The 15,291-nt window shown below is 40.3% G+C and overlaps 1 protein-coding gene across 1 annotated transcript; it reads left to right on the top strand.

The window, feature by feature from the left end:
- Nucleotides 1-4,979: 4,979 nt before the first annotated feature.
- Nucleotides 4,980-10,056, top strand: LOC118660746 (WD40 repeat-containing protein SMU1-like). The gene is given in 6 exon segments (XM_036318419.1): nt 4,980-5,034; nt 8,140-8,481; nt 8,607-9,371; nt 9,374-9,806; nt 9,808-9,928; nt 9,931-10,056. Coding segments are annotated over 6 exon segments (1,842 nt in total).
- The last annotated feature ends 5,235 nt before the right edge of the window (nt 10,057-15,291 follow it).

The raw sequence follows: 15,291 nt of genomic DNA, 5'->3' as shown, positions 1-15,291 counted from the left end.
TATGTGGGCTGACTGGTCCCTTTGTATAATGAGTCTTTCAGCTTCACACTGAAGATGCTGTGGAGCCCTCAGAGCATGGAAGGCTCAGGACCTCTCCTACGACTCATGCCTGTGGGCTCTTTTCCATTTCTCCTGAAAGCTGGACGCTAGATGAGCTCTGGCGTTAGTTACAAAGCCCTGAGGATCTGAGAAAGCCAAGTGTGTGTGCCAAGCAGCTCTGACCTGCAATATTCATCAGGACCTGGTCGTAACTGCAATCCTTACAGTTTTAGAAAGGAATCTCACTGAGAAGCCAGGAGGAATCATCTGGTGTCACACAGGATAGATTTATCGGTGAAAGCGCTAACGATAAGAGAATTACGAAATCTTCTTAGTCTGTTATTTAAAAAATGCCAAAGTGTTTAGCATCCTTCAAACCATGAGAGCATATACAGGAGTTTAAGAGATACTGTTGCCTTCTGCCTCTAAGTCCACTGATGAGCCCAGGGAAGCTGTTGAGGGGACTGCATCTGGCTGACAATCCTTTGAGGACAGGAGGTGACAGATGCATGACACCTCCTAAGAACCAGTTTCCCCCAAAGGCCAGGCGTCTCGGGATAACAGAGCTGTGCCGGGCAACCTTGGCAAAGTCACTCTGATCGTTGAGTTCAAGAGGAGGTCAAGAGCTGTGTGGTGCACACCACCCAATTACAATCTATTTGCAGAAAGCATAATGTGTATTTTTGCGAAAGGGTGACCCTGTGCTGAGGAGAATTAAGTTGGCAGTCTGGTGTTTAAAGGATCTGTATCGTAAACAAAGTAAATACAAAAGGAAAATTTCGCAAACAAATATTCAACTCAAAGGGAGATATACCGAGGTGACAGATGAAAATGAACTGTACATTTAGTTGGGCCAATGTGCTCAAGGTGACCGAAAAGTCACACAGCTTTCTGAAATGGACAAGCCCTGAGAAATGAGCCCTAGCTCAAGCAATTCATTTACTCTCCAGCCGACCACAAACTTACCCAGTAAGCCATGAAATTGCTTCTGGAGGCAAACTGTGGTCAGGCCTGCGATGACAATTTATCACTTTCTGGCACGGCTTTCAAAATTTAAAAATAGGAAAGACACTACATAAAAAGCTAGATACTTCGTTGCACGATGAGTCTCATTGGACTAAGAAAATAGCAGCATTTAACTTTCTATTTACAGGACAAGAGTTGAAATTAGGGTTATCTGAAAGGACCTCCAAAAATAAGTGAGTAAAGAGACTCTTTTCCATGATGTTTTCAGACTCTGGTCCTGTGCAGCAGGGGCTAGCTGGGTACATGACTGAAGCATGTGAGGTTATACTTCTGTGCCTTCCAGAGAGGACTAACAGCCAGTGATAGAGTTACCTCTGCTTCTTGATAACATCTAATCGGCAATAAACCCCTGCTTCCTTGAACCAGCACCCAAGTCACCTAACACAAGCCCCAATTCTGTAGTAAGTCCTTTATAACACCCCCTTGCTGAGATACCCCGCAATTCCCCATGGAGTGAGGTCGCCCTCAGTGGAACAAATGGATAAACCCGAACTTTCTTCCCCAACAGGTGGATTCCTGGGGGTCTCTGACCGGGAGGTGGATGCGGGGTGGGGGTGGGGGGGAGGGATTGTCAATGTAATAACAGACTAAAGTGCTAGAACAATCTTACAGTTCAAACTGAGGCAGGCAGCCCCTGTGCTATGTACATACATATAAAAAAAACAGTGTGGGAAATTCAGTCAAAGTTCTTTTAAGATTCACTCCCAATCATTCCCCAAAATAGGACAAAAAAAATCAGTAGTTGATGTATGTTTGTAGCCTCTTTCCCTGTCTCTACCTCTAAGGAGAATTCTAGGTGCTTCTTCCTCTCTCCCGGTTCCATGCTCCCCAGTAGGAAAAGTGCTGACCACCTTAAAGAACAAAGTCCTGTACCAAAAATCAAAGATGCAACTAGTAGATAATTAAGTCCTAAAAATCTAATACAGTGAGTATAGACAATAAAATTATAAACATTATATTTGCTAAGAGACTAGATTTTAATTGTTCCCAACACTATAAGAAATGATAATTACATGATATAATAGTGGTGTTAGGTAATACAATGGCACTCATAGTGCAGTATAAATGTATCAAATCAGCATGTTGTACATCTTAAATTTACACAATGTTGCATGTCAAATAGAAGTCACTTTTTAAAAATCAAAGATGAACAAAAAGCTCTCATTTAGGGAGTACCTCTCCAATTGCTCAGGGAAAAGCCCTGTGTAAAATTGAGAAAAATAAATTCAACCACAGCACTGATGAGGAAATAATGCATACACAGCAAAATAAAATCAAGTTTGAAAAGCTCCCTGAATCTGCAGTATTGGCAAATTAACCTAATTACTGGGAATTTTGCAAATGCTGCCAGTGGTGCTGGTGTGCTGGAGGATGGGAGATTTGATTTCCAGCCTCCCCCAGAAATTCCCTGGGGAAAACCTCTTCGTTAGCTACCCTGCATGCTACAGGGCTGAGGTTCTAATAAGAAACTGCTTCATGTGGATGAAACATGACTTCTAAACCTGAGGTGGACAGGATGCATGGCTCAGGAATACCATTCTATTTTAGAGGTTAAGTAGGGACCCAGCGACCACCTCCTACAGACCAGGCCTCCAGGGAAGGGGTGAGTTGGCAATCCCTTTCGAGGCTGCACAAGGCCCCCAGCGTGGGCTGCTCTTGGGCTTTTAAGGAGCTCCAGAGAATACTTTCCCCACATATATTCCTAACCAACCCTAAGGGAGAAGGAGTGCTCATTCTCAAAGAGGACAAAATGGAGTGAAAATCATGGAATAGCACCAGAATGCTGTGTTCCATTCACATCTCTACCATTTGTTAGCTGTGTGATCTTGGATAAGTTTTTTAGCCTCTCAGCGCCTCAGTTTTGTCATCTGCAAAATGGGCGATGATAATCTGCCGGAAGCCGGTCCATCCTTGCTGCTTGACACAGACGCTGCAGGGAAGAAACATCTGCACAGCATATGTTTCAAGGGACCTGGCTTATATGGCATACTGTTCTTAATATGTTTGCTCCCCCTCTTAGCGCTATGTGTTTTAACCAAGGTTACCTCTCCGAGAAAGGCTGTTTCCCCATGTGAGGATTTTTCCCCTGGAGTTAGGGATTAACAGGCCTAAGGAAGAGAATAAATCAGTGAAACCCCCTAGTGTTACAGAAATACCAGGTACTACTTATAAAGAACTTGGACTAAGACTGTTGGCAATAAATTTGGGACTTGTTGGGCCCACATCCTCAGGGGTCTGCCCACCAGGGAAGGCACCAAAGCCTGTACCCCTGGAGACCCACCGACACAGGGCAGTCCCAGGGAAGGCAAACAGCGAGGCTGGGAGGACATAACCTTTACTGGGTAGGATAATTTCCTTCAGTCACTTCCTTCTAGCTTATCAGTAGAGCAGTGACCTTGGGATAGCCCTTATAATGGAACACAGAGATTAACCTAGACAGGATTAAACTCAACAGAACTAGATTAACAAATGCCCTAACCTTTGGAATAGAATGGATAGGATTAAAATCAACTGGTATAAATACAGATGGAACAGGACAATAAAGACAGAACCTGGTTGGAGAACCTGGCTATGCTGATCAACTGAACGCTATCTCCATGTCATTCCTTCTTTGCTGACTCCGTCCACACCTTTGGGAACCCCTGAACTGCTGGGGTTGGACCCCAACAATAATCAACCTTATTAGCTTCTTGGGAGAATAAAATAATATAGGTAAAGCACTTAGGATATTCTTTGCACATAAGAATTGCCATATAATCCTTGGTTATTATTATATTAGAGTGTGAACCCACTGAAAAGGCTGCATCTCATTTTTATGGACTTCCTTAGGCTTAGCACAGTGACTGTATTACTCCCACAATATGTTACAGTGATTAAACTGCCAAGCAATTTTGCTTCTGTTTGATGTCAATATTTTATTCAGGAGCTTTCTCATCAGTGTTAATATAATTTTGAATTTTTAAAAAATGTATATTTGTTGTTTAAAGTATTACAGATGTCTCCTTTTTCCCCATTGAACCCCTAGACCAATGGTTCTCAATCTGTGGGTCGCGACCCCTTTGACGGTCGAACGACCCTTTCACAGGGGTTGCCTAAGACCATCCTGCATATCAGATATTTACATTACGATTCATAACAGTAGCAACATTACAGTTATGAAGTAGCAATGAAAATAATTTTATGGTTGGGTCACAACATGAGGAACTATATTTAAAGGGCCAGAAGGTTGAGAACCACTGCCCTAGACCCTGCAATCACCCCCTCAGGCCTTCACTGAACTATTGCTTGTATCCATGGGTTAGGCATATATGCATATAAATTCTGTGGTTAATCTCTTCCCACCCCCTCTCTCCCTTCCCTCAGATTCATCAGTCTGTTCCATGCTTCTATGTCTCTGGATCTATTTTGTTCATCAGATTTCACATATGAGTGAGATCATGTGATACTTGTCTCTTTCTCTGACTGGCTTAATTCACTTAGCATAATACTCTCCAGGTCCCTCCATGCTATCTCAAAGGGTAAGAGATCCTTCATTTTTACTGCTACATAGTATTCCATTGTGTAAATGTATCACAGCTTTTTTATTCACTCATCTACTAATGGACACTTGGGCTGCTTCCAGATCTTAGCTATTGTAAATTATGCTGCTATGAACATAAGGGTGCAATATGGAGTTTCCTCAAAAACTTAAAAATGGAACTGTCATTTGACCCAGCAATCTCACTTCTAGGAATATATCCTAAGAAACCTCAAACACCAATCAGAAAGAATATAATTTTGAAGTTTTGCCAAGTTATTAGATTATATGAGAACTTTTTGAGTTTATTTAGAGTTAAAACCAAGGGGAATTCTCACAGAAACTTAGACTTAGTCATTTAAATGATTTTTAAGTGTGCGGTTTTTTTTTGGTCAGTATGGAGAAAAGGAACGGACAAGGGTCCACCTGGGGTTGGTGTGTGGAAACAGGAGGTGAGAAGAGGACAAACATCAAAATATTTTCTCATTTCCATTGAGATTTCTTTTTTGATGCATTTGTTAATTTTTATTTCTACTTTTTTATTGAGTAAACTACCCTCATCAAAGTGTAAGCATAATGAGTTGTACGTATGCATAAACACTTATAACCACCAAATCAGGATCTGGAACAAATAATTCTAGCACCCCCACCCCTTCCTAATCCACTCTCCAACTTCTATCACTATCATTAGTTTTATGAGTTCTTGAACTTCATAAAAATAAAGGTTCTTTCCTTTTCTTTTCTGGGAGCTTAATTGTTTTACTTCTCATACTTAATTCTGTGGTTCATTTCACATACATTTTGTGTATGGCGTAAACTACATACAAGTCTACCCATATATCCAATTGCTTCATTACTATTTATTGAAAAGAGTATTCAATACTATTTCCCTACTGCAGCGAATTTCAACTGCTGTGCCGCAAGTATTTTTAAAACATGTAATACAGGACTATTTAGTAAGAGGCAACAGACCTCTTTTCTTTTAGATTGTCAAATAAAAACATGACAACAGCCAACACAACAATAGTTGTCCAGTGTGAATGAATGAAAATTATACCTATTTTTTTTTGTCAAATTGGAAAAACATGTATTAATTTTTGGTGTGCCACAGAATTTTAGTAATTAGTGTATGTGTGCCATGAGATGAAAAAGGTTGAAAATCACTGCCTTACTGAGTTATAGAGCTACCTTTGTTATAACTCAGTTATAACAGATGAGGGTCTATTTCTGGACTCTCTATTCTGTTCCCTGGTATATTTGATTATCCTTTGCAATGCCATACTGGATTAATTATGGTAATTTTACAGTTTCTTAAGTTTTAAAATTTGGTAGTATATAAGTCTTTCAAATCTGTTCTTCAAACTGTCTTAGGATTCTAGGTCTTTTGCATTTTCATATAAATTTCAAGTTCAACTTGGATATTCTTTTAAAAGCCTCTAAGTTGGGATTTTTATTAAGATTACATTCAATCTATAGCTCAGTTGGAAAGACCTGGCATAATAACCACATTTAGTCTTTAATATATGAGCATGCTATCTCATTTATGACTTTCTTCAGTTTTTCTCAGCAAAGTTTGGTACTTTTTGGTGTAGAAATCTGGCACACATTTTATTAGGTTTATTACTAAGTATTTAATGCTTTTTGATGCTATTGTTAAAGGCACTTTATTTAAAATTTATTTTTCAATAGTTTGTTCTGCTATTTAGAAATGTAATCAGTATTTGCATATTGACTTTGTATCTAATAATAATGCCAAATTTGTTGGTTAAATCTAATAATAGGTAGATTCTTTTGACTCTTCTACATAATCATGTCATGTGTGAGTAATATGCAATTTACTTGCTCATTTTTTATTTTTATATCTTTTCTTTTCTTACCTTTTCCTCCTGGATAAAACCTGCACAACAAGGTTGAACCTTGTAGGACGTTTAGTCCTGTTCCAAAACATCCACAGAAACATTTGTCCAAAAACATCCTTGGAGACAGTTGGTCCACATAGTTAATATTAACCCTACTCTTCTGCAAGATTCAAACCCCAACCCAAATAATGTTGTATTTGAAGCTATAAATTTCCCTTTAAGTACTGTTTTAGCTTCATTTGACGTGTTTTGATGCATCATATTTTCACGATTATTCCCTTCCAAATATTTTCTATTTTTTTTCTGTAATTTTTTTCTTTAACTCATGAGTTAAGTAGAAACATATTGCCTAATTTCAGAACAATTAGAGGTTTTTAAGTTATCTTTCGGATTATATTTCTTGTTTCATTCCACTCAGGTCAGAGAATACACTATATATTATTTCAATCCTTTGTAATTGGTTGAAACTTGTTTTTTGTTTTAGAGTATGTTTTATTTTGGTGAGTGTTCCATCATATGTATTTAAAAACCTACAGTTTTGGAATACTGACTTTTTGCCCTCTTAACTTATCAGTTACTGAGAGAAATGCTTTTAGATCTACTTCTATAATTGAGGATTTGTATAATTCTTTTACATGATACTAAACAATTATTACAGCAAAGAAGAAATGAAAGAAATCAAAAGATACACAAAGACAAATGAAAATATAATGTACCAAAATTTTGTGGATGCAGCAAAAGTGATAGTAGGCGGGAAATTTATAGCAATCCAGGCCTACCTAAAAAAAAAAAAAAAAAAAAAAAAAAAAAAGGATTTCAAACAAATGATCTAACATTGCTTAAGGAACTAGAAAAAAACAAAAACAAAAAAGCTCAAAGTGGAAGGCAGAAATAAATGAAATAGAATATCAAAATACAATAAAAAAATAATAAGATGAGTTGTTATTTTTTGTTGTTTTTTTTTAATTGGTATTTTTTTTAATTAAATCTTTATTGTTCAGATTATTACAGTTGTTCCTCTTTTTTCCCCCCATAGCTCCCCTCCACCTGGTTCCCATCCCACCCTCTGCCCTTACCCCCACACTGTCCTCATCCATAGGCTAAGATTTTTGTCCAGTCTCTTCCCGCACCACCCACATCCCTTCCCCTCCACCCCAAGAATAGTGAGTCTACTCCTTTCTATGCCCCTGATTCTATTATATTCAGCAGTTTATTCTGTTCATCAGATTATTTATTCACTTGATTTTTAGATTCACTTGTTGACAGATGTGTATTTGTAGTCCATAATTTGTATCTTTACCTTTTTCTTCTTCTTCCTCTTCTTAAAGAATACCTTTCAGCATTTATAATACTGGTTTGGTGGTGATGAATTCCTTTAGCTTTTTCTTATCTGTGAAGCTCTTTATCTGACCTTCAATTCTAAATGATAGCTTTGCTGGATAAAGTAATCTTGGTTGTAGGTTCTTGCTATTCATCACTTTGAATATTTCTTGCCATTCCCTTCTGACTGCGTAGTTTCTGTTGAGAAATCAGCTGACAGTTGTATGGGTACTCCCTTGTAGGTAACTGACTTTTTTTCTCTTGCTGCTTTTAAGATTCTCTCTTTGTCTTTTGCTCTTGGCATTTTAATTATGATGTGTCTTGGTGTGGTCCTCTTTGGACTCTTGGAAAGTAAAGACCTTCGATGAAATTCTCCAGGAAAAGAAGCGACGGAAGGAGCAAGAGGAGAAGGCAGAGATCAAGTGCTTAAAAAATTCTGGGAAGTAGCGGAAGCGGCTAGAGCGGGTGGGCAGCAAGGCAAGGTGCGCTCTGCACAGGGCCCTTACGCGGCCGCCTGGGCATGTCGGACTTCCACGAATTCCAGCGGCAGCTCAACCAGAATAAGCAAGAGTGAGACAAGGAGAACCCGCACCGCAAGCGCAGCCACAGCCGCTAACGCAGCCAGGACCGCAAGCACCGCACCGGAGCCGCGACAGGCGCAACCTGGACCAGCGGAGTGCATCCTGGGACCGGCGGCGATGAAGCAAACCTTTGACCAGAGTCGCTAAAGAGGAGTAGGGTGGATGGATTCGCTCCCCCCCCCCCCCCCCCGCCATGAGAAGAAGAAGGTCCACAAATACTGGGACGTGCTGCCACCTGGCTTTGAGCATATCACCCCCATTCAGTACAAGGCCATGCAAGCTGCGGGTCGGATTCTCTGAATATTGTGGACAGCATTGAGAGTTTCGTGGCTGACATTAATAGCAGCCACTGGGACACAGTTTTACAGGCTATACAGTCTCTGAAATTGCCAGACAAAACCCTCATTGACCTCTATGAACAGGTTGTTCTGGAATTGATAGAACTCCGTGAATTGGGGGCTGCCAGGTCTCTTCTGAGACAGACTGACCCTATGATCATGTTAAAACAAACGCAGCCAGAGCGGTATATTCATCTGGAGAACCTCTTGGCCAGGTCTCATTTTGATCTTCGTGAGGCACACCCTGATGGAAGTAGCAAAGGGAAGAGAAGAGCAGCAATTGCTCAGGCCTTAGCTGGGGAAGTCAGTGTGGTGCCTCCATCTCACCTCATGGCATTGCTGGGGCAGGCGCTGAAGTGGCAGCAGCACCAGGGGTTGCTTCCTCCTGGCATGACCATAGATTTGTTCCGAGGCAAAGCAGCTGTCAAAGATGTGGAAGAAGAAAAGTTTCCTACACAGCTGAGCAGGCATATTAAGTTTGGTCAGAAATCACATGTGGAGTGTGCTCGATTTTCTCCAGATGGTCAGTATTTGGTCACTGGGTCTGTTGATGGATTCATTGAAGTATGGGACTTCACAACTGGAAAAATCAGGAAGGATCTTAAATACCAGGCCCAGGATAACTTTATGATGATGGATGATGCTGTTCTCTGCATGTGTTTCAGCAGAGATACAGAAATGTTAGCAACCGGGCTCAAGATGGAAAAATCAAGGTATGGAAAATTCAGAGTGGACAGTGTTTAAGGAGATTTGAAAGGGCACACAGTAAAGGTGTCACCTGTCTAAGCTTTTCTAAGGACAGCAGCCAGATCCTTAGTGCCTCTTTTGACCAGACAATTAGAATTCATGGTTTAAGATCTTGGAAGACCCTGAAGGAATTTCGTGGCCATTCTTCCTTTGTTAATGAAGCAACATTTACACAAGATGGACATTATATTATTAGTGCGTCCTCTGATGGCACTGTAAAGATATGGAATATGAAGACCACAGAATGTTCAAATACCTTTAAATCCCTGGGCAGCACTGCAGGGACAGACATCACTGTCAACAGTGTGATCCTGCTTCCTAAAAACCCAGAGCACTTTGTGGTGTGCAACAGATCAAACACAGTGGTCATCATGAACATGCAGAAGCTTCAGCTCTGGTAAGAGAGAAGGCAGTGACTTTGTTTGCTGCGCCCTCTCTCCCCGTGGTGAATGGATTTACTGTGTGGGAGAGGACTCTGTGCTCTACTGTTTTGGCACAGTCAAACTGGCAAACTGGAGAGAACTCTGACAGTTCATGAGAAGGATGTGATTGGTATTGCACATCATCCTCATCAGAACCTGACTGCTACCTACAGTGAAGATGGACTCCTAAAACCCTGGAAACCCTAATTAGACTTTTTTCTTTAAACTAGCTTGAGAGCATGTCCTTAAATGAAGACATATTCATGTGTTGCTTTTTTTTTTTTTTGCCAGTTTCTCTAACTTGTCTGAATTAGGCACAAGAATAATTTTGTGAAAGCTCATGTTTAAATTAGCAGTTACTCTTTTTTACACATTTTTAAGGTATTCATTTATCTTTCTAATTAGGGCAGTCACTTAATGTTTTCAATAATCTTTTACCTGAAGAGTGAAATAATTGATAGTTCTGAAAAAATTATAATCCTTTGATTATTGCAATGCTATTTAAAATGTGCCTCCTTGCAGTAAACTTGTAAAAAAAAATCTCTTTAGTTTGCCATAATTTTTGAAAACAATTTGGGGGTGGCACACAGAATTCTACATATTCTACATTGGCAGGTGTTTTTTTTTCTTGCAACACTATAAATATTATTCCATTGGTTTATATTTACATAATTTTTTATGAAAAGTTAACTATTTGCCTTAGTGTTGCTCTTAAAGATCTAATCTGAAGCACATGAGTTTCTCACATGTCCATATTTTTCATCTTCCTTCATCACATAATATAAGCTTCCTGATGGCAGGAATCACATTTGACTTGTTCATTCACAGCATCTAGAATTGTGCCTGACACATATATATTCAATGCATAATTTTGGAAAGAATTTATAAATGAATGAATGAATTGGATGCCACAGTTATAATGCCATGCCTAACATAAGTACCTTAACTAAGAGAGTGAAGGAATGAAGTAATTTTTTCCTTGACAAGAGCCATATTCTTATTTCCAAGTTCACAACGCCATTCAGACTGTTGAACAGATCTGGAGCTTAAATTAAATTTTACCACTGCATAAACATTTTCTTAACCATGTTAGTAGTTTTGATAAAACCTACTTATCCTATATAATAAAGAGGTAATATGCAAATTGACCATCACACCCTTGCACATGATGGCCACTCCCTGTGGTCACAAGATGGCCACCACAAGATGGCTGGCAGGGGAGGATAGTTGTGGGCAATCAGGCCAGCAGGGGAGGGCAGTTAGGGATGACCAGGCCAGCAGGGAAGGGCAGTTGGGGATGACCAGCCTGCAGGGGAGGGCAGTTGGGAGGGATCAGGCCTGCAGTAGAGGACAGTTGGGGGCAACCAGGCCTGCAGGGGAGGGCAGTTGGGAGGGATCAGGCCTGCAGTAGAGGGCAGTTAGGGGCAACCAGGCTGGCAAAGGAGGGCAGTTGGGAGGGATCAGGCCTGCAGTAGAGGGCAGTTAGGGGCAACCAGGCTGGCAAGGGAGGGCAGTTGGGGGGGACCAAGCCTGCAGGAGAGGGCAGTTGGGGGTGACCAGGACAGCAGGGGAGGGCAGTTGGGGGCAATTGGGTTGGCAGGGGAGCAGTTAGGTGTCAACTGGGCTGGCAGGGGAGTGGTTAGGGGGTGATCAGGCTGACAGGCAGGCAGGCAGGCGAGCGGTTGGGAGCCAGCAGTCCCAGATTGAGAGGGACGTCCAACTGCCGGTTTGGGCCCACAGGGATCGGGCCTAAACCGGAAGTCAGACATCCCCCGAGAGGTCCCAGATTGGAGAGGGTGCAGGCTCGGCTAAGGAACACCGCCCCCTCCCCCCTCCAAGTGCACAATTTTTGCGCACCAGGCCTCTAGTATATTATATATCCAGATGATAACATCTGAAAATAAGACATTAGTAGAGGCAAGTTACTTTTTAAGTTATTTATTGTATTAAAGATGAGCCACGCCAAAATGTGTTCTTTGGAATTAGCTCTCAGATAAATGGCCTTCATAATATATTTTGCAAAGAATGGAGATTTATTAGACACAGAGATTAAAAGAAGTTATGGGTGATTTTAAGCAAAGAAAGATGATGTCCATTCTCAGAAAACATCTGCCTTAACAACCAGAGTCATACCGACAAATTGAATTTTTTTTCCTTGCCAAAGTAAAGGAAGACCCTCAGCTGCTTTTTTGCTGATAAGCACACTCAGTCCTCTTGTCAATTAACAAATGGTACAAAATCAATATAAGTTTCACCTAAGTGATTACTTAAAGGCTTCTAGATTTCCTCTGTATCACTTTGCAACCCAGGAGGCAAGCTTTGAAGCTAGAATGCTTATCTAACCTCTGGTTCATTCTTTAATGGAAGGATGAAATAGACAGGCTGTGCATTAGAGCAAACAAATGCTATGCCATATCCAATAGAGGGTATACAAAAGAGTAGGGAAATGGAAAAACTACCATTCTTCTCCGAATCAAGGGCAAGATCTCAACTAATCCTCACCTAGGAGCTTCTGTAATCATGGGAAAGACTAAGATCTGGCTATCTTTGTATGTTGAAATATCCACCTGGGGCCAAACTTTGTTGATAGCAGTAGAAGCATTATTTACTTGTTTATTCTACAAATATTTGTTGTACACCTATTATGTGCTTAGGTGCTTGGGACAGAATGGTGAATGAGATGGTTAAAATCCTGATGGTCAAGTAGCTCGCATGTCAGTGAGAAAGCCTGAGAAGAGTGACCGGGCCAGCAAAGTGTGAAAGAGCCCAAGTTGGAAAAGACAGAATGTAAAGCTGGCAGGAGTAGGGTGCACAGGAGTTGGCCAGGTGATAGTGGGGTGGAGGAGGTGGGCTGGGGTGGAGAAAGTGGGTTGCAGACGAGTAATTCAGGAGCAGTTATAATGAAGAAAATTATTTTCTAGGAACTAGGGCAGGGCGCTATCAGAACTTTCTATGAACACAATTCCCAACGTAATGGGGATTTCCCATAGAGCTAGAGTTGGTGATAATTATTTCTTATATGTTCCTATTAATATGATAACAGCTAACTGGTGCATGCTTGCTCTGTATCAGACATTGTGTTGAGGGCCTGATTGTAGTAGCTGCCTCATCTCACCCTCCACTAACCTAATGATGTGAGCACTCTTTAAGTCTATATTATAGATATGGACATAGGACTCAGAGAGGGTAATCTGCTCAAGTTTACAGAACTAATCAGCTGTGGAGTCATGATATTAACCTGGGTCTGCTAGATGGCAGAACTACTGTGCTTGGTAGAGGTCAGAATAGGTGATCAAATATCCAGAATTATTCAACAAGTATTTATCCAGTTCTCACCACCATGGGCCAAAATTGCACTGAAATCACAGAATGAAGGAATCTTAAACATCTATGGGCCAATCATTTCATTTTGGTATGAGAAAACCGAGGCTCACAGAAGTTGAGGGACCTTGAAGTGCCTTCCTATCCTTGTCAACTATGAACAGGAGACAAAAGCTAAAAAAAAAAAAAATCAATCAATCAAACAACCAAACAAAAAAACACTAGAAGAAATGATAACTCTATGGACTTTTATTTTAAAACATTTAGGTGGTGATGTCACCAAGATGATGAAGGAAGAGACCTCAGCCTCCATTCCCCATCCCACCCTCCTAAAGCTCAAGAATTAGACAATAATCCACCAACAAAAATAACTCTGGGAGAGCTCAGGAGTCCACTTAAGAAACTTCAGCAACACAATGGAACAAAACAAACAAACCGAGAATAACAGCACATTAAGGGAAGGAAGAACAAAGAGGAACAGCTTCTATTTGCCTGCATCATCCTATCCCAGGCCAGCACTGTTTTAGGCATACCTGGGTGGCTTGGAACATATCCCCAGTGGCTGGGCGGACCACTGTATATACAAAGGAAATGAAATCACTATTTTGAGAGAAATCTCCCTCTGTGTATTTCAGCATTATTCACAATGAATATCTATCAATGGATATATATGTGTGTATATGTGTATATATATTGCATATTATTCAGCCGCGAGAAAGGAGGAAATCTTGCCATCTGTGATAATACAGATGACCCCTAAGGGCATTATGCTAAGTAAAATGAGTCATACGAAGAAAGAGAAATACTGTATAATGTCACTTACATGAGGAACGAAACTTGTAGAAACAGAGTAAAATGGTGATTGCTGGGGCCGAGGGACTGGGGAAATGTAGAGATGTTGGTCAAAGGACATAAACTCTCAACTTATAAGATGAACAAGTTCTGGGGAACTTATGGTACAGAATGGTGACTACAGTTAATAATACTTGATTGTAAACTTGAAAGTTGCTATGATAGTAGAGCATTAATTTTCTCACCATAACAACAAAATGGTAATTATGTGAAGTGATGGATACCTAATTAGCTAACTTATTATGGAAAAGATTTCACAACATATATGTATATCAAATCTTCACATTGTACTAGTATACCTTAACTTACACAATGTTATAAGAGCTATATCTCAATAAAGCTAAAAAAAATTTTTTTAAATTAGATGTGTAAACATTCCTTTGAAGTTACTGTTCTTATGTTTAGTTAGTCATTTAGAGTAAATATGAATTAAAGGAATGTTTATTTCTTTTAAATAAATCAAGAAAAAATTAAATAGCATTAACTCCCCTCTCTTCCAACCCGCCATCCCTGCCCAAATTGCTTTCAGGGTGAAGTTTTGGCTTGCACGCCTTTTTTGTCTTTGCATTTTCATACTAAGCTGTGAGGTACCTTTCCTAGAATTATTCTGCAATGTGCTTATAATGACTTTTCGTAGACTGCTTGGAGACTTGTCTATTTAAATATGGCAACTAAAAGAAGCAGGACCTCACCAACAAAGGACATGTGGCTTTTAACTGGAGTCAGGAAGACTTTAAAAATTCCCCGGCTTTAGCCGCCCAAAACTTGGCATTTGCCATTCCAATGGCATTACATGAGATGCATTCATTGAATTAACATCTGGGTATGGTTATCAATTTGTTTTCATCTGGAATATTTATTTTTAAAGTTTGGCCCATGCTTCCCATTTATTTTTCAGAAGGTATATAGGATTCCAAATACTTTAAGCAACCCAGGGCAGGCATCAACCTGGCTCAATCCTTGGAAAGGACTCACAACAGAAAAACCTCTATGGGCTAAGTCACACCCGAATAATTTGGGGAAATTGCAGTGGGGAAGGAGATCTGCCTGATACTAATTACTTAGCAAGGGTGTGCTTTATGTAAACCACAAAGGTAAACTTTAATCCAGTTCCAGGAACTCTCGTATATTTCTATGTAATGCAGCCTGACTAACAAGCCATGATTTATGTGAGGGCTGTGGACATGATGGTTCTTGTTTTGGGCCAGTAAGAAACCAATGCTCCTGAGAACAAGCAGCCATTCTCAAAGTATATTCCACAGAAAGTTG

This window comes from Myotis myotis, unplaced genomic scaffold, assembly GCF_014108235.1.
Source record: "Myotis myotis isolate mMyoMyo1 unplaced genomic scaffold, mMyoMyo1.p scaffold_m19_p_7, whole genome shotgun sequence".
Classification (NCBI taxonomy): domain Eukaryota; kingdom Metazoa; phylum Chordata; class Mammalia; order Chiroptera; family Vespertilionidae; genus Myotis; species Myotis myotis.
Note: the sequence above shows the minus strand (reverse complement) of the source record. Positions and strands in the feature narration are given on the sequence as shown.